The 18832-nt window shown below is 39.7% G+C and overlaps 1 protein-coding gene across 5 annotated transcripts in view; it reads right to left on the bottom strand.

Annotated features, from left to right (window-relative positions):
- The window catches only part of dlg4a (discs large MAGUK scaffold protein 4a), a 146417-nt gene that overhangs the window by 48932 nt on the left and 78653 nt on the right, over window positions 1–18832 (bottom strand). Inside the window, exon 1 of one of the 5 annotated variants that reach the window (XM_039662421.2) lies at window positions 12898–13019. The exons of 3 other annotated variants lie outside the window; for them this stretch is intronic. In XM_039662421.2, coding sequence (XP_039518355.1) covers window positions 12898–12987 — 90 coding nt within the window. In that variant the 5' untranslated portion in view covers window positions 12988–13019. Of the gene's footprint in view, window positions 1–10779; window positions 10895–12897; window positions 13020–18832 lie in introns of those variants that run through there. One more of the 5 variants, XM_089129843.1, reaches the window with a different exon arrangement.

The raw sequence follows: 18832 nt of genomic DNA, 5'->3' as shown, positions 1-18832 counted from the left end.
ACATAAATACATTTTCTTCCTTAAAATACAGGGGTTAACACCCCAATGTTAAAGTCCCATAGAGGGGCAGATTTTTATTTTTTTAACGAAAGTTATTTCATGGATCCAGGATAATATGCATCCTGATAAAGTTCCCTTGGCCTGTGGAATTAAAATATCCCCACATCACACACACACTTCACCATACCTAGAGATTGGCATGGGTTTATTTCAGTTAGCCTATACAGTAATAGCTGGTTTGATTTGCATTGAGAGATGATCTTATGGAAAGTTCCCCACGCTCTCTCTTAATCTCGATATCATCTCTTCCTCTTTACTACCAGTTATAGCACAAAATAAACATGAATAAACATCAGAAGGTATGTTGAAAGATACTGTACAACTTATTGAAACGTATCATATCTCATGCAATTGCTCAATCAGCAATGCCAATAAATAAGCTTGTAAACAGTAGGCTGTCACGTTACATTTACAAGCCATTAAATGTCCATAAGCTCCAGAAAAATTATTTTGGATTTCAAATTGTTAGTTTTTCACCATATACTGTATAGTAAACCGATTAACAGGTTTTTACTGACTAAATGTTTACTTAAAGGAATAGTTCACTTTTAAAAAATCTTTTGCTGATAATTTACTCGCCCCCATGTCATCCAAGATGTCCATGTCTTTCTTTCTTCAGTTGAAAAGAAATTAAGGTTTTTGATGAAAACATTCCAGCATTTTTCTCCATATAATGGACTTCAATGGGAACCAAACGGTTTAAAGTCCAAATGAGAGTTTCAGTGAAGCTTTAAAGGGCTTTAAACGACACCAGACGATGAATAAGGGTCTTATCTAGCGAAACCATTGGTCATTTAAAAAAATAAAATAAAAAAGTTAAAGTTTTATAAGCACAAATGCTCGCCTTGCTCTGCTCTGTGATGAGCGTTCGTGACTCTCCCGTTCAAACTCGTTCATCAAAATGAACAAATAATTTTTCGAGTCATGACTCGAAGGGTCCTAGATAAGACCCTTATTCATCATCTGGTGTCGTTTAAAGCCCTTTGAAGCTGCACTGAAACTCTCTTTTGGACCTTGAACCGTTTGGTTCCCATTGAAGTCCATTATATGGAGAAAATACTGGAATGTTTGCATCAAAAACCTTCATTTCTTTTCAACTGAAGAAAGAAAGACATGGACATCTTGGATAACATGGCGGTGAGTAAATTATCAGCAAAAGTTTTTTATTTTAAAAGTGAACTACTCCTTTAAATATTGACTAATCTTTTAGATTCAATGCAGGTTCATCTTACACTGAAAAAAATCTGACTGCAGGCCACACACACATACTCAAATACTGCTGACCATCAGCATTTATTCAGCAGGCGTTGCGAGACCCTCGAAGGGATTTGAAGGTTGAAACGAGTGCAGTAGATATTAGCAAAATGAACAGAGAGCCAACCAGTGAACTGAGAGGATATGCGGGTTAAAAAGAATAGAACGAGTAAAAGAGAAAACAAAAGAGTAAAAATGAATGTTAGGGGGTCATCATGATTTTGCCAAGACAGACATCTTCCTGGATCGACATATTAAAAAAAATGTGGTCCCTAACTTGTCCCTCAAATCTGATTGGCTGATTGGAATATAGTTCCAGGATCAACAAAGATCGATCCAGGAACATGTTGTACTTGTACATTCATTGTAGAGCTTGTTGAATTTTAATGCTTACAACTCAGGATTGGAGATGACGATAACGATAAACACTTGAATTTGGTTCTGTTCCTCACACAACGCCATCATTTGGATACTAAAAACTGACTACAGCACAATAATAAAATGCATTACATTTATGATCAGTTTATGGAGCGTTTCTGATGTATTTTATCTTTTTTGGAGGCACACTATATGCTAATCCTAGTTTCAAAGTGCCTTCCTCAAAACTAGCGCTAGCAAACACTACATCATTGGAACTGGTCATTATGAAACAATCAATAATGTCTTCCCTTGCATTGAAAGACTTTTCCGCTGATAAGCTCACTTGCTTATTCACTGGCTCAGTCTTTCTCAACAACGCACATCTTCTCTCAATGCACATGTTCTCTCATCTATTTTCTATGTATCAACACTTCCTCCCACTCTCTGTCTCGCTCCCCTTAATCAACGCCATCAATCATCTCTCTCTTCAGCACATTGTACATTCTCCTGTGAGGGAGAGCCGGTCACCATGGAGCCTTCTTTATCTCAACTCAAAATGGCCAATATCAAGATAGCGACACATTTACGCTGGCATGTTTGCGTCCATTTACCCACAATTTACAGTCTATGGCCTTCACTACACCCTCAGAAAAAAAGGTACAAAAGCTGTCACTGGGGCTATACCTTTTCAAAAGGTACACTTTTGTACATTAAAGTATTAGCAAACTATTATTTTAGTATTAGCACCTAAAATAATCATATTATCACTAGGGTTGGGGATCGTTTGAATTTGAACGATTCTGATTCCGATTCCGATTCCTTGTTTCGTTTCCGGTTCCTAACGATTCTCGATTCCGATTCTTTTAAGAGGCAGGGTCAAAAAAGTTTAGCTAACCTTGCTAACCAACGGCCTTTCTGAAGGCAATAATCCTTTCTGAAGGAAATACTCCTTCTGTAAAAATACTCCTTTTGTCACAATATTTGCATTTTGCCGAGATTTCGTTATTTTTAGAAAAGTGAAGCCACACTTTGGATCGCCAACGTAAGCTACTCATGTTCGACTCGTGTGGTTATGCCAACACTTCCGGTAGACGCTTCTTCGTTGGTGTTGTTCAGCGGTTTCTTCTTCCGCTCGGCGGACTGTGAATATCGAAACTAGGAATCGAAATTTTAACTTTTGAACGATTCCGGGAAAAACGAAAAGTTAGTCTCGGTTCCAATCGATACTCGATTCTCGATACCCAACCCTAATTATCACCTAAAATGTACATATTAGCATCTGAAATGTACATATTAGCATCTGAAATGTACATATTAACACTTAAAATGTCCATACCTAAAATGTACATATTAGCACCTAAAATGTACATATTAGCACATGACATGTTCATATTAACACTTAAAATGTACATATTAGCACCTAAATGTACATATTAACACCTAAAACGTACATATTAACACTTAAAACGTACATATTAGCTCCTAAAATGTACAAATTAACACTTAAAATGTACATATTAGCACCTAAAATGTACATATTAACACCTAAAATGTACGTATTAGCACCTGAAATGTACAAATTAACACTTAAAACGTACATATTAGCACCTAAAATGTACAAAATGTACATATTAACACTTAAAATGTACATATTAACACCTAAAATGTATACATTAGCACCTGAAATGTAAATATTAGCACCTAAAATGTACAAAAGTTTACCTTTTGAAAAGGTACAGCCCCAGTGACAGCTTTTGTACCTTTTTTCTGAGAGTGTAGCAGGAAATTTACTTTTCACTTGCAATATAGTAAGATTTTGTATAGTAAAAAAATCATAAAATTGCTGAATGTGCACTTGTAGTGTACTTCAAGTATAGTACATATAAAATATAGTATGTATAAAAATGTACAGTAGTGGCAGTACACTGACAATTGTGTAGTTGTGTGTGGGGTTGATGGTTTTACATGTGGTAATGCAATGAAACGTGCCAAATCGTGTGGATATAATTTTTGCTCAGACTGTCATGCAAAGAAATTATGAACACATGCCAAAACGAGAGAACCAACAAATATTAATAAATGATTATGTTGCAGACAGTCAATGCATGCAATGTGTTGCATAGTAAAATAAAACCTGTAGCTGTAGTTTGATAAATACCTTATTAACCAAGCTTTCCCTTCACATTTAAAATATTTTTTTAAAAATCGAAAATATTTTCTTCATATTTTGATTGTTTAGTCGAATAGAGACATAAAAAAACTATATCCCTTCCAGACATCAAGTGTGGCCTTTACTGTACTACTTTCTATAAGTGAAATAAAAGGCATTCATTAAAGAGAGTTCATTTTCATGGCTGTGCAATACTGTCAAATTAAAGGTCTTACTTTAAAGTACATTTTAAATCTTTTACTTTTGTCATGTTTTAAAGAAGTGCATATTTTCATACGAAGTTCAGCTAATTGCATTTAATATAAATTTAAACTCAATTTTTTTTAACTGCAGTCAACATGCATTTAAGTGCCGGAAACATTGCATTTAGTTCATACTAAAGTAAATTCTTACTTTAATATTAATAATATTAATATATAAATAATATAAAAGTATATTATTTCTGCCGTAACAATGACAGAACAAAATAAAATACCAAATAAAAACAATTATGAAATGATTGATTAATAATATGGCAATTACGAACAATTATGTAAAAGCTACTCTAACCATATAAGTTTTAAGGGAGCGAATACAGTGAAGATTGAGAGAGGACCAGGCCTGCACTGTTTTATTTTTATTATGTGTGGCGGCAGACGAACGTGAGGGACTGCCATCTTTACTTTCGTTTTGTATTTGTTTATTTCATTAAAAGTTGTTGAACGTTCGTTACAGTAATATTAGTCCAAAAGCGCATGCTTCTACATCACAGTATGTTAGGCTGGTTGGGGTGTTCAAGCAATTTAGATTACACTTTTTGATCTTCACATGCATGGCATTCAGAAAAAGTGTGTAAACCCAGAGAGAGAGAGAGAGAGAGAGAGAGAGAGAGAGAGAGAGAGAGAGAGAGAGACCTCTTTAACATCTCAAAGGTTTCTCCTAGACAGAAATGAGGTTACATTAAGAGCAAATGGAGCCTGCTTCTCACACTTGTCTCCTGAAACAAAAACGTCTCACACAGTGGTCTCCTTTAAAGTTTTAGATTTAAGATTCTCAACAACACACACAGTGCTCAGATTTTTCTCCTTAGCTAGAGTAGGATCTGATCTGAGAGCAGTTCAGTAGCACACACAGAGATGATTCGTTCCAACAATCTAGGGCCATAATGAATTGGGCACCATCCAGTCTGAGCTAACTGGAGAACTGCACAGCTGCAAACAGCAAACCTTATTGTGAAGAGATAATCCCAACTAGAAAAACCCCCAGCCAAATACTTTTCCCCAGCCAAATACAAGCTTCAAAGAGACGAGCCTAGCTAAAGGAAGAACGTTTCCAATGTTAGGTAGTTTGTAAAAGACGGATTGGTTCTGAGATGGCACAGCTCGAGTCCCTCATAGACAAAGCCAGAGGTTATTTGACCCCCCAAGACAGAGATACAAAATAGACCCTCTTCTTCTTCTTAAAGGTACAATATGCGAGATTTTTCGCCACCAGGGGTCACTAACCTCTTACAATAATAAAGGCGTATATTGATGACGTATATTCTGCATTAAGCGGAAATATGGATCTTGTCGTCAAGCTGATGGATCTTTTATGGATGAGTGAACACAGTGATGTTTTTAACATGACTGTGGTATGAAGCAGGGCGCGGTTGCTAGACGTATACCAGCGCCACACACAACGCGAGTCCGCGGATATAAAGGAATAAGGAACATAAAGGATATACTGAACTACACGCAAGTGCTGAATAAATACTCACAGAGGTCAGTTTATCAGAAGAATTAAGCTTGAGGTAACGCAGCGCTGCTTCACTTGCTCTAACAGTTTCACTATCACACTAAACGGCATTTGAGCGTGTTGAATGTTGTTAGTTAGGTTGTGTGTTGGCTATATGAGACTAGCAGTGAGCTAGGTCAACATTAGAAAATAACATACAGATCATATTCTAACATTTCATCATGTTGAACTTACATAACATTGGTTAGTTTTATGTCCATTTGCTCACCGGTCTAATAAAGTAACATGCAACACTCGCGTCTCTGTCAAGTCGAAGTTAGTCGCGGAAGTGGAGCTCTCGGCGTCTGGACAGATGTATATCTTTGTTTTAGTCCTCTTTTTGTCTGCTTGCCTTAGTCCAAAATGTTTGAACAAAACAACAACAGTGTGAGCGTCCTTCTAGGCATAACCCAGTTGTCAACGTCTGTCGCCATTGTTACTACGGCAGTACGAGGTCAAACCTGGCGGAAACCGGGGGTAATGCCAGTAGTCAATATCTGTCGCCATGGTTACTATTGCACTCCGAGGTCAACCCTGGCAGAAACCGGGGGTAATGCCAGTTGTCAACGTCTGTCGCCATGGTTACTATTGCAGTACGAGGTCAAACCTGGCGTAACCGGGGGTAACGTCAGTTGTCAACGTCAGTCGCCATGGTTACTACTGCAGTACGAGGTCAAACCAGGCAGAAACCGGGGTAATGCCAGTTGTCAACGTCTGTTGCCATGGTTACTATTGCAGTACGAGATCAACCCTGGCGGAAACCGGGGGTCATGCCAGTAGTCAACATCTGTCGCCATGGTTACTATTGCAGTACGAGGTCAAACCTGGCAGAAACCAGGGGTAACGTCAGTTGTCAACGTCAGTCGCCATGGTTACTACTGCAGTACGAGGTCAAACCTGGCAGAAACCGGGGTAATGCCAGTTGTCAACGTCTGTTGCCATGGTTACTATTGCAGTACGAGGTCAACCCTGGCGGAAACCGGGGGTAATGCCAGTTGTCAACGTCTGTTGCCATGGTTACTATTGCAGTACGAGGTCAACCCTGGCGGAAACCGGGGGTAATGCCAGTAGTCAACATCTGTCGCCATGGTTACTATTGGAGTACGAGGTCAAACCTGGCAGAAACCAGGGGTAACGACAGTTGTCAACGTCTGTCGCCATGGTTACTATTGCAGTACGAGGTCAAACCTGGCGTAACCAGGGGTAACGTCAGTTGTCAACGTCAGTCGCCATGGTTACTACTGCAGTACGAGGTCAAACCTGGCAGAAACCGGGGTAATGCCAGTTGTCAACGTCTGTTGCCATGGTTACTATTGCAGTACGAGGTCAACCCTGGCGGAAACCGGGGGTAATGCCAGTTGTCAACGTCTGTTGCCATGGTTACTATTGCAGTACGAGGTCAACCCTGGCGGAAACCGGGGGTAATGCCAGTAGTCAACATCTGTCGCCATGGTTACTATTGGAGTACGAGGTCAAACCTGGCAGAAACCAGGGGTAACGACAGTTGTCAACGTCTGTCGCCATGGTTACTATTGCAGTACGAGGTCAAACCTGGCGTAACCGGGGGTAACGTCAGTTGTCAACGTCAGTCGCCATGGTTACTACTGCAGTGCGAGGTCAAACCTGGCAGAAACCGGGGGTAATGCCAGTTGTCAACGTCTGTCGCCATGGTTACTATTGCAGTACGAGGTCAAACCTGGCGGAAACTGGGGGTAATGCGGATATGATGGCATTGACTGGCGACTCCTCACACCTGCTCACACTCCCTGTTTCCTTGGTTAAAATCGCAATTTTCTAGATTTACAAAGACTTTGAAACATTTGGGATATTGTAAGTAATCAACTAAACAAAATATATAACATTGGCCTAGTGGTTTTTGGATATTTTACTGCAAAAATCCTGCATATTGTACCTTTAAAGGTCCCTCCCTCTCATGGAAATCTCTTAAAACACCCCGGAGACCGCTTTTACATGATCCAAATGCATCTGATCAATTCAAAACAATGCTATACGGACTAACCAAACATTGTTCAACTGCATCATTTTATATAATTTTCACAACCTATATATGTGAGTATATAGTATATTATACCTAGATCCAACATAATTCATGTTATTATAACTATATAATAGTTATAGTTGACTGAAATAGTTGACTGAAAGTGTTTCTTTTTTCTTGTTTCCTACCATGATCATCTGCTCATAACTCAGAAGATAACTTGAATGAACTCTGTGTAACGTGTATTGTATTCTTCTTAGTAATAAAAGCAACCACTAAGCAATACATTTTACCTCTGGGAAGACATGGTCTAGAAAAATACACACTTCACCATTAAAAAAACATTTTACAGGGAGAGTAAATTGCATTCAATAAACATTTATTCAACAAATTAATCCAACGTCAGAGAACTAATCCATAAAATGAGATGCACAAGATTAATTAAACTATAATCAGTCTAAAAGCCTACTCTTTTAAATGCTTGTCAAAACAGAAAACAGGACACGCTGCACACGGCACATATGACACACACACTAATACGCTGGCCTTGTATTTGCTTCAAGGGTCCAACACAAACTGACAGATCTGAGAGCACGACATTTTCGAGCTGTGTGAGTATTGGATGTTTTGAGTTCTTCTGAATGACACGCTTGTTTGGGAAGATAAATCTGGCAACACATGCAAACCTGAGGGTTTCACAGCAGTGGGCAGAAACTGCACACACACATTTGAACAAAATCTACTTATATAAACTCCCACTCAGAGGCTCTGTGTGTGTGTTGGGAGGAAAAAAAGAATGAAATCCCCTCCCACACTTCGCACAAGCACCTGAAACTGCCACTGAAATTTGAACAATCAGAAAAGCACACTATATAACAACGGTCCCATGTTATTTATTTATATAATAACAGTAATAATTCAACAGTCAATAATAATACAGATCAGAATGTGACAAGAATAGATAATATTTGTTTCCCTCTCTCTCTCTCTTTATACTTTGTCTCAGGGTACATCTCCATATTCGGTATATATAGTGATTTTAGGGGTAGTGTTAGGTTTAATGTTAGGAATAAATTTTCAGACAGGAATGTTGTTCCAGGATCAAGAAAATATGTCGACCCAGCAACGCGTGTAAACAGTGGTGGAAAAAAAAAGCAGATTTTTTGCAAAGTCAGAAATACTGTATTTAGTTCTGTGAACATGAATGACCACAAAAGTTGTATTTTAAAGTGGGAAAATTCTAAATGATACCAGAGTTGCTGAGTTGTGAATTTGGAAAGGGTGTGTTAATGGAGGCAAACAAGTCTGTTGGGAATGGAAGTGCATGATTTTGGATAGTTATTATAATTTCCCAAGCTGTATTTCAATAATTATTACAGCTAAGCGGACACCCAAACACCCAAACTACGGCCCTGCCAAAATTAAAGTGATCGTGTCAATTACACGTCATACATAAACATAAAATAAATATGAATTATAAATAATGAATTATCATAAATCATTTTATTTATGTAAAAATGCTCAAAAAAACTGAAAGACCATAAAACACTCATTTTAGGTCAATTCAAATATTGTACATTTATAACCAGATGTGTTTTTGTTTTGTTTTATTTATTGAGAAATGTAATTTACCCATGTTGTACATACATACAGTATAGACCATTTCACAAGATGTAAACAACACTGGTCCAGAAGCACTTCCTGTTTCAGTTTGTAACCGTTTTCTTTATTTCACATGTAAAGAAAACATCTTAAAGATGTTGTTTAACTTTTTGATTCAGTTTTAAATGTTCTGTTGGTTGTATTTTATCCCAGCTTTTATCTAGTGTTAAAAAACTGAAACAGGAAGTGCTTCTGGACCAGTGTTGTTTACATCTTGTGAAATGGTCTATAAGAAGAATGCTACTTAAATTAATGATTGATAATTGGGTTTGTGTCCTGCTCATGCCAGCCAGAACACACTAAAGTAATACTTTCAGACCTTTTGAGTGTAAAAAACTTCTGTAACTTTTCTAACTTGAATGTGTGACGTGTCTTAATAATGAGCATTTGTTGCACTCGCACAGGGGGTTAATATGTGTGTTGTCGCAGCCTCATCCTTTAAGTTCACAAAACAATCTCCTCCAAATCCTGTTGGGGACTGAAGCGATGCACTATTTCCTCATTATTTCTTTGTTCAGTTTTTTTCAGCATGCATCATGAGCATTATGCCAACTTAACAGAACTTTTAAAAACATCTCTTGAGGTCTCTCTATACTATTCCTCTTTTCTGAACGATTGGCCTACTCGTTGCAAGCGGTCAGTCCCATTACACATGCATTATCTTGAGTGTCTGTGGCCATTGCTAAACCTCAGTAGGCCTCAACTCAAAAATAAAGCTTCCAAAAGTGCAGCTTTTCACCATTTTTGGTTCCCCAAATACCTTTCTTCAAAGAACCATCATTTTCTTAGTGTAAAGAACAATTTAATAATTCAAATCAACTTTTTCAACTGTGAAGAACTTTCCAGTGCTAGTGTAAAACTAGTGTTTTACATATAGATATATTATAAGTGATGGATGTTATAATTATGTTCTGGGGTATTTGAGGAAATAAGTGTGTACATTTAATGCCTTATTCCAAATGCAGGCATATTTATGTTATATTTCATATACAGTATGTTATAATCTTACTAGGTTACAGGTTTGTTTTATTATAATTCCTGGTCGCCAGACTTTGATTAGTCACAGTGTCCAGGCGTCACGCCTTTTGGTTACATTTTTCTACAATTGGTGGTCATGACTGGTATGCCTTGCCGGTGAGTGACAATAAACTAGCCTTGCTAGTAATTCAGATCAAGAATTAAAGGGATACTTCAGGATTTAGCATTAAGCTTTGTATTAGTAGAAAACTTGTAGTATTTTCAAATTACCGTGCTTTCCACTCTCATATCCCCCTGAGGCGAGAGATTTATGTATTTTTTGCCTCCGATCATCAAAAATCGTCATTTCGCATCATCGGAGGATTCTTTTGTCCAGAAGCTAAAGACTACAGTCAGTGGTCGGGTCTGTCCCGCATGTCCTCAACCCGCCCATAGAGGGCGATCTCACTCACAGAATGAACACATAGTGTCGGCCATCTTTGTTTGGAAGCTAAGCTAGCAGGCTCTTGTTCTGTGGAGAAAGCTGAGTAGTAGGGGTTACCATCCTCTTTTTCACGGACACGTCCTCCCGCGGCCCTCACTCGTCCCGCTCGCCACAGTAAACATGATGAACGGCGACTGTAGAACGCAAAAGCCCAATCCCGGACATTTTGGGCGATCTGGAAACACATTTTCGGGCAGACTCATCACGGACTCACTAGTAGCCTAGACTTGTTGTTTAACTACTGCGCTCTGTCACCGGTAGGCGTGGCCTCCTAGGGCAGCGAAGCAAGTGCATTCTGGGAGTTGTTGTCTTTCATCCACATAAGCCAAAAATACATTTCTCAGTCTAGAAAGCTCCAAATTCAAAAATAATTTCACATTTCTTCAACATAAATGACCCATTTTATATACACATTCATCTTTCCAGAGGTGAAGTATCCCTTTAATATCACATGATTGTGTAATTTCATTAGTTAATTTTGGTGTTTGTGTTTTCATTGCAGGTGTAAAACCTAACTAACTAAGCTAACCTAACTAGCGAGCTAACATGCTAAATAGCGTCACTCATATCCAGCTGACAGGCTAGCATTCAGGCTACCTAGTTTGTGGATGATCATTGTGTATGTGTGTGCAATAAAAGCCTTGTATCCGCCATACTAGTCCTGAGACCCTTCCGGTGGGAGTTAACTGAGTTATAGCTTAGTAGAGAACTGGACACAATGGCTGTTAAAGGTTCTTCGTGGAACCAAAAAACCTTTAGGTAATACTTACATTGAAAAATCAATGCCATTAAACCACATAGGTCTTACATCCAGATTGCATTGCATTATGAATTGTGGTGCACTGACGGACGAAGATTGTGAAGCTAAACACAGACGTTTTTGCCTCCTCAAGATGAATAGCTTGTCGTATTCCTCATTTGTAAGACGCTTCGGATAAAAGCGTCAGCTAAATGAATAAACATAGATATGAACGTTGCCTGTTTGCGTATGTTTTTTTGGGGCATCCCACTGTCATTGAATGCTGCTGGCGTACCTGTGGCAGAAAACATTCTCTCTGCGTTTCTCTGACTGCATGTCTTATAAATAAATGAATGCTTCACAAATGCAATCAGACAGAGATGAGACCCACAATTTATGATACAAACCAATGAGAACAGAAAACACTTCAACCCACTCACACACTATAGGGCAGGAACACACACACAATCTGTTCTTGCACTTATTACTGTTTCTCTCTCTTCATCCTCCACTGACTGAATACTACAAGTTTTACCATTATAATACAGTCTCTTTCTCTTCTACCAAAGTCTCTTAATCTTCTATAAAAAAAATGGAAACTGTCTGGAAATGTCCATCAAGACATTTTAAACACTTTTCCTCCGCTAAATAAAACAAAATTACATTACATCATCGGAAGCAGTTCATGTACAATCAAACTACTAAATAGCTATATAGAAAAATAACCCAATTTCTGACATACTACAAAAATAATCTTCTTTTACTATTTCTTGATCCCTCCCTGTTCTAGCTAGTTTTGTTCCGGACGATGTAGCACTTCTTGTGTTATGAATAAATGTAAATGTACATGGAGGCAAATCCAGGTGCCCCATTTTTATACTTTTATTTAATCCTCAGTCTCATTAATCATCTCATCTATTATTTAAACTGCTGGAACATTTGACGGAAGCACCATTTCACACACAGACACCCTCATTTTTACTTTCCACATTTCGCAACTTCTGACGCACTATAGACTCAGTATATTTGATCACACATCTACGGATGCTTCTTATTAGTGGCGTTCCTCAAACATCCATTTTATATAGAACAGCTTTATATAAAAGAAAAACATGTTTTAGCTGACATACCCAGTGGGAATATTATGATTCCAATAATAATGCTCCAGAAAAAGGATTATAAAGAAAATATTTCATGATTTTAAAACTCCAACAGCTCCCCTGTGATTTCCTTTAACTGTTCAATGGACAGACATTAGAATAGAGTTCTAATAAACATATTCTACAAAATGTAATCCGGATCTTATTTGATCCCATTAGGATCTTGTTTCCAAAATAGGTTAGAAATTCCATCACAAGTGATACACACATTCCGTCGCGTTTTCTGGCTATCCAGCAAAATCAGATGACAGTGTTTATAAAGGCGTCATTTCCTACCATAATCCGATGGCGTTGTTTTTTAGCTTTCCGGACGTTGTTGATGAATCGCCGGCCCATTTTCTTGGCGTACCACACGGACACAAACATCGTGCCCGAGCACTGAAGACACACTGACTGAAAACACACCGAGCGAGCGACAGCGCGCGCTCTGCTCTCCACAAGACCAGCGCGCGCGAGGAGGAGGAGAGACGCGCAGGCACGCGCGCGCTTTAAATGTGACAGTTGCATGACGCTTTTAGCTAGACGGAATAAAACAGAAAGCAAGGGGGTTGAGGCTAGTTTTGGAAAGTTAATAAAGCAACAATCCACGAGAGGATGTGTGTTGGTGATTGTAGTGTAGTAGTGTAGTCATGACGCGAAGGGGTAAATAAATTATGCACGACGTCAAGTGGCCAATTGCTCTTATATTAAAGTCTATTATAAACGTGGTTGCATATTAAATTCGTGGTAACAATTTTGCGTTTATGTGCAATGCTGGGCCAGACTCATAGTGCATTTGGGGGTTTTAAGCTATACAATAGCTCCGTTTGCGGCACATTCAGTTTTTTTTTTTCAATCAAAAATGACATGTTTTACGCAATTCATGACGCAAGACATGGGGTAGGCTAGCTATACCGCCGACGATAAAGAACAAGCAATTAAAACAGCGCAGAAAAAATGCCATATTCCTGGGAAAATTTAATTCCAATCGGAAGTGAGCATTCATTCCAAAGGGAAGAGCCCTTGATGTGTGGACTTTGTAGGGAGCAGGGCACTTGCGTGTCATAAGCCGTTTGGAACCCACTTGGGGAAGGGAGAAACAAAAGACGTAATTTCATCATTAGCTTCAAATCACATGGAATGTTACCATGACAACGCTAGGCAGGATAACTAATTATTGCTGGTAATATGATGCAAATAAATAATTACGTTTTTAAAATATGCTTTATAAAGCTATGTGTGTTCCCAATCCCAATCTTAACTTTATAAATTAAAGGGGACCTGTTATGCAAAATTCACTTTTACATGGAGTTTGGACAAAAATGTGTCGGCAGTGTGCATAAAAATAAAATAAAATAAAAAGTCCACCCACTTTTCTTTTGTTTATCCCAATAAATCAGTGTCTCAGAACAAGCCAATTGCAGATTTTAGCATTTGTGACGTCACCTATGCGTAGGCCCCGCCCAGAGAGAGCTCTACAGTCTGCCATGTGGTTTTTTTTATCATTACAGTGTACATAATTCCATGGTATATTTGGTTTACTGTTTGAGTATGGTGCCAATTTTATTGTTACCACCAAATATTTTATATATTCTTGAAGATATCTTTAGGTCTGGTTTCAGAGCCAACCTTATGTTATCCAACCTCTCTGGTCTCGACTCGGACTCGATTCTCTTTGGTCTTGGTCTCGACTCTCTTGGTCTCGGTCTCGACTTGGACTCGACCTCGTCTTGGACTTGACTCTCTTTGGTCTCGGTCTCGACTTGGTCTCGACTCTCTTGGTCTCGGTCTCGACTTGGACTCGACCTCGTCTTGGACTCGACTCTCTTTGGTCTCGGTCTCGACTCGGCCTCGACTCGGACTCGACTCTCTTGGTCTCGGTCTCGACTTGGACTCGACCTCGTCTTGGACTCGACCTCGACTCGGACTCGACTCTCTTTGGTCTCGGTCTCGACTCGGACTCGACTCTCTTTGGTCTCGGGCTCGACTCGGACTCGACTCTCTTTGGTCTCGGGCTCGACTCGGACTCGACTCTCTTTGGTCTCGACTCGACTCTCTCTGGTCTCGGTCTCGACTCGGACTCGACTCTCTTTGGTCTCGGTCTTGACTCGGACTCGACTCTCTTGGTCTCGGTCTCGACTCTCTTTGGTCTTGGTCTTGACTCGGACTCGACTCTCTTTGGTCTCGGCGTTGACTCGGACTCGACTCTCCTTGGTCTCAGTCTCGACTCTCTTTGGTCCTGGCCTGGACTCGACTCTCTTTGGTCTTGGTCTTGACTCGGACTCGACTCTCTTTGGTCTCGGTCTTGACTCGGACTCGACTCTCCTTGGTCTCGGACTCGACTCTCTTTGGTCCTGGCCTGGACTCGACTCTCTTTCATCTTGGTCTGGACTCGACTCTCTTTGGTCTCGGGTATCGACTCGGACTCGACACTCTTTGGTCTCGGGTCTCGACTCGGACTCAACTCTCTTTGGTCTCAGGGCTCGACTCGGACTCGACTCTCTTTGGTCTGGGATCTTGACTCGGACTCGACTCTCTTTGGTCTCGGTCTCCACACTCTTTGGTCTCGGGTCTCGACTCGAACTCGACTCTCTTTGGTCTTGGACTCGACTCTCTTTGGTCTCGGGTCTCGACTCGGACTCGACTCTCTTTGGTCTCGGGTCTCGACTCGGACTCGACTCTCTTTGGTCTCGGACTCGACTCGGACTCAACTCTCTTTGGTCTCGGTCTCGACTCGGACTCAACTCTCTTTGGTCTCGGACTCGACTCGGACTCGACTCTCTTTGGTCTCGGACTCGACTCGGACTCGACTCTCTTTGGTCTCGGTCTCGACTCGGACTCAACTCTCTTTGGTCTCGGACTCGATTCGGACTCGACTCTCTTTGGTCTCGGGTCTCGACTCTATTTGGTCTCGGACTCAACTCTCTTTGGTCTCGGACTCGACTCGGACTCGACTCTCTTTGGTCTCGGGTCTCGACTCTATTTGGTCTCGGACTCAACTCTCTTTGGTCTCGGTCTCGACTCGGCCTCGACTCGGACTCGACACTCTTTGGTCTTGGTCTCGACTTGGACTCGACTCACTTTGGTCTCGGTCTAGACTCGGACTTGATTCTCTTTTGGTCGACTTCAGGACGAAGGAACTGGAACTCGTTTCGGGTTCACACACATCGCTGCTGCACTTTATTACTATCTGAAACCACCAGTGTCCCACTGTACTTTCCCAGCACTTCTGTAATGGTGTCCTAAAATACTCAGCAATACTCTATTGTGTATTTCCGGATAATTTGCAGAGAGTGCTGAGAGCGCACGTCTTTAGCCTGATTCTATTGAAGCTGACTGCACTCCAGAGTATCACACATGCTAGCTTATATCACCACACTGGTTCATATTCACTATTGAGGAGACACCCAGTATTCCTGAATCCTCCAGCTCCGCTTGGAAATGCACAGAAATGTCCTCTGGGAAATAAGACCTATGATAATGACCTGCTTTTAAGTGCTTCCCCCTATGCATAAATATTGCTTAAAGGTTGGAGGGTTGTGTTGCAGAAGAGGCACGAGTGTCAGCAGAATCTCTCTGCGTATCTGATAGATGCACAATGCGTTTGCATAATGACGGCAGTGTCAGAGGTTAATGGACGCAAAGGTAAATACAGAGAAAGATGAAAAGAGTGTGATGAAAATAAAACAAAGAATGTATTTGAAATGGAAATGTATTTTCTAAGGGAAGCGGTGTGAAGCTTGTGTTCAGAGCCCTAAAAAATTATCATTAGGATCAACTTAAAAAATGTTCTTCTCAAAACCTTACATTGTGATTTAATATTAACGAAAAACGTTTCTTTTTGCAAAGTATATTTTCATCAGTATATTTTCTTTAATGTTGGTCAAAATAATATTTCTTGATTTAATATATTAAAATTAGTGTTGGTCAATGTAAAATTTCTTTTACAATTTAATTTAGCCATAAGCAAACGCTAAATTAGCTATAACGAGAGCAGGATTTTCACTCAAGATGAAACTAAAAATATTTTGTTAGTCAATGTTTAATTTAGTTCACTTACTATAAATAGAGACAACTTCAATGTTTGTTGTGATGGCCTTTTAAAATATGCATAATTTTTTGTTATGTACAAAAAAATAATAATTTCAGCAGTCAGTGAATCTGTCATGTGCTCTGAACATCAACACTGGTGTCAAGGGAAAATAATATTTAGACAAAATCGTTTGGGGAGCGTTCGCTTTTAAACAAACTGAACAAAAACCATGATTTTTGATCAAACCAAAATAAAAATCCACTTTTAATAAATGACACAGCACACAGTATATGAACCCTTTGCAAAAGTATGTCCAAATAAGTGTTATCGGATTCGGTACAATGGACAATTCAGCCTCTGAAACTTAATTCACAGATTATTTGTTCATACTGCCAAAAGTTACAATCTTTTTGCACAAACGTGATTACAAATCTAACATAACATGTGAAATAGCATTTCCGAGATCATAACCGCCGAATTAAACATGCAACGTAACGAGGTCATGTGACAATGCATGCTAGGTGAACTGCTTTGACCTAAGGAAACACAAATGCCCCACAATGCTTTTCACCACAAAACTGTTTTCCAGTGCATACACACAACTATTACGTAAGACACTCCAAGTTGAAAGGCTCACAAATGAGAAATCTCATGGGCTCTACTTTTCTCTCCTTCATCTCAGTCCCTTTCTCTGCCTCAATTTTCATCTCAACCACCCACTTCTCTCTCTCTCTCTCTCTCTCTCTCTCTCTCTCTTGCGTTGGATCCCCCAGACCATTTGTCTCAGCAAAAGTCTGTTCAGTAATTACCTCAGAGCTGCAGGGACAACTTTAAACATTCATTAGTGAGCAAGAACCTTTGAATAGACATAGAAGCCTCTCTCACACACACACACACACACACACACACACACACACACAACAGCAAGTTTTTTTAGTAAAAGAGTGGTGAAAAAATGCAAAAGACTTAGAGAGTTTCGAGTGACTCGAGTGTAGTGCCTAGAGCAGATCATAGTAGCAAAAGGTAATCAAACCACTTCCAAACACACACATAAACAGCTTTCCTGAACCTGTGGTGGGCGCAAGAGTGAATACTGAGCACATGAACAACACACACACATGCACACAGAACACATAATGTCTTTACAGCTGGCATAGGACGCTGAGCAGAAGAAATAAAATTAAAAAAAACTGCATTTCAACATTTCCTAAAGAAAATCTGAGTGTTGCTAACCTGTGGAAAACTGGCTTCCGGGTGTTTTGAGTGTTAGCAATAGTGTTATTATGCAGTTGCTAAGGTATTCTGAATGGTTGCTAGGGTTTTTAGGTGGCTGTACAGTTACATGGAAAATGTAATACAGAATAGCAATGTTTTATTAATTAATTCATATAGTATAGCATTGTGTATACATTCACCATTCACTTTATTTGGTAAACCTGTTCAAAGACTTAACACAAATATCTAATATCTAGCTCTTATCTAGCGAAACGATCCGTCATTTTAACCACAATTGTTGGTCTTGTGCTGGTCAGCGACACGCCAGGGATTACATCATCACGTTGGAAACGTCACGCGTCACGTCATCTAAGTTATTTGTCTTGTGTACTCCGGTTCAAAAAGGCAGGGAAGGGCGTAAAATGCCATCTCATTTTCTCCCCTTTTCTCCTCCAACTTTAAAATCGTCTGACATCTTTGTTTTAATTTATTATTGTTATTATTATTTTTAAATTGGTGACGTTTCCAACGTGCTGCTGACGTAATGCCTTATTTTCATGTTATCACTGTGAAGCTGCTTTGATAAATCTGTATTGTAAAAAGCGCTATATAAATAAAGGTGACTTGACTTCGTTTAAACACCACAGCCGACCTGAGTGTGTTGCTGACCAGTGTTGTAGTCGAGACCACCTCACTCGAGTCCGAGTCGACACCGAGACCAGAGAGAGTCGAGTCCGAGTTGAGTCCGAGACCAGAGACGGTCGAGTCCGAGTCGAGACCGAGACCAGTGAGGGTTGATTACCTAATTTACTTTTATTTACTTAGAGAAATCCTTTTTTTTTTTTTTTTTTTTTTTTACTGAATTTACTTAGAGTTTAAAAAATATGATCAGTTTAGGGTACAAAGGCCACATAGTAGGTGGTGTTAAAAGTAATTTTATTACAATTTGTCATGCGCAGTTGCGCACTAGAAAATCACCAATCA

This window comes from Pimephales promelas, chromosome 4 (assembly GCF_988280905.1).
Source record: "Pimephales promelas chromosome 4, fPimPro1.hap1.1, whole genome shotgun sequence".
NCBI lineage: Eukaryota > Metazoa > Chordata > Actinopteri > Cypriniformes > Leuciscidae > Pimephales > Pimephales promelas.
This window is presented reverse-complemented; position numbering and strand designations above follow the sequence as displayed.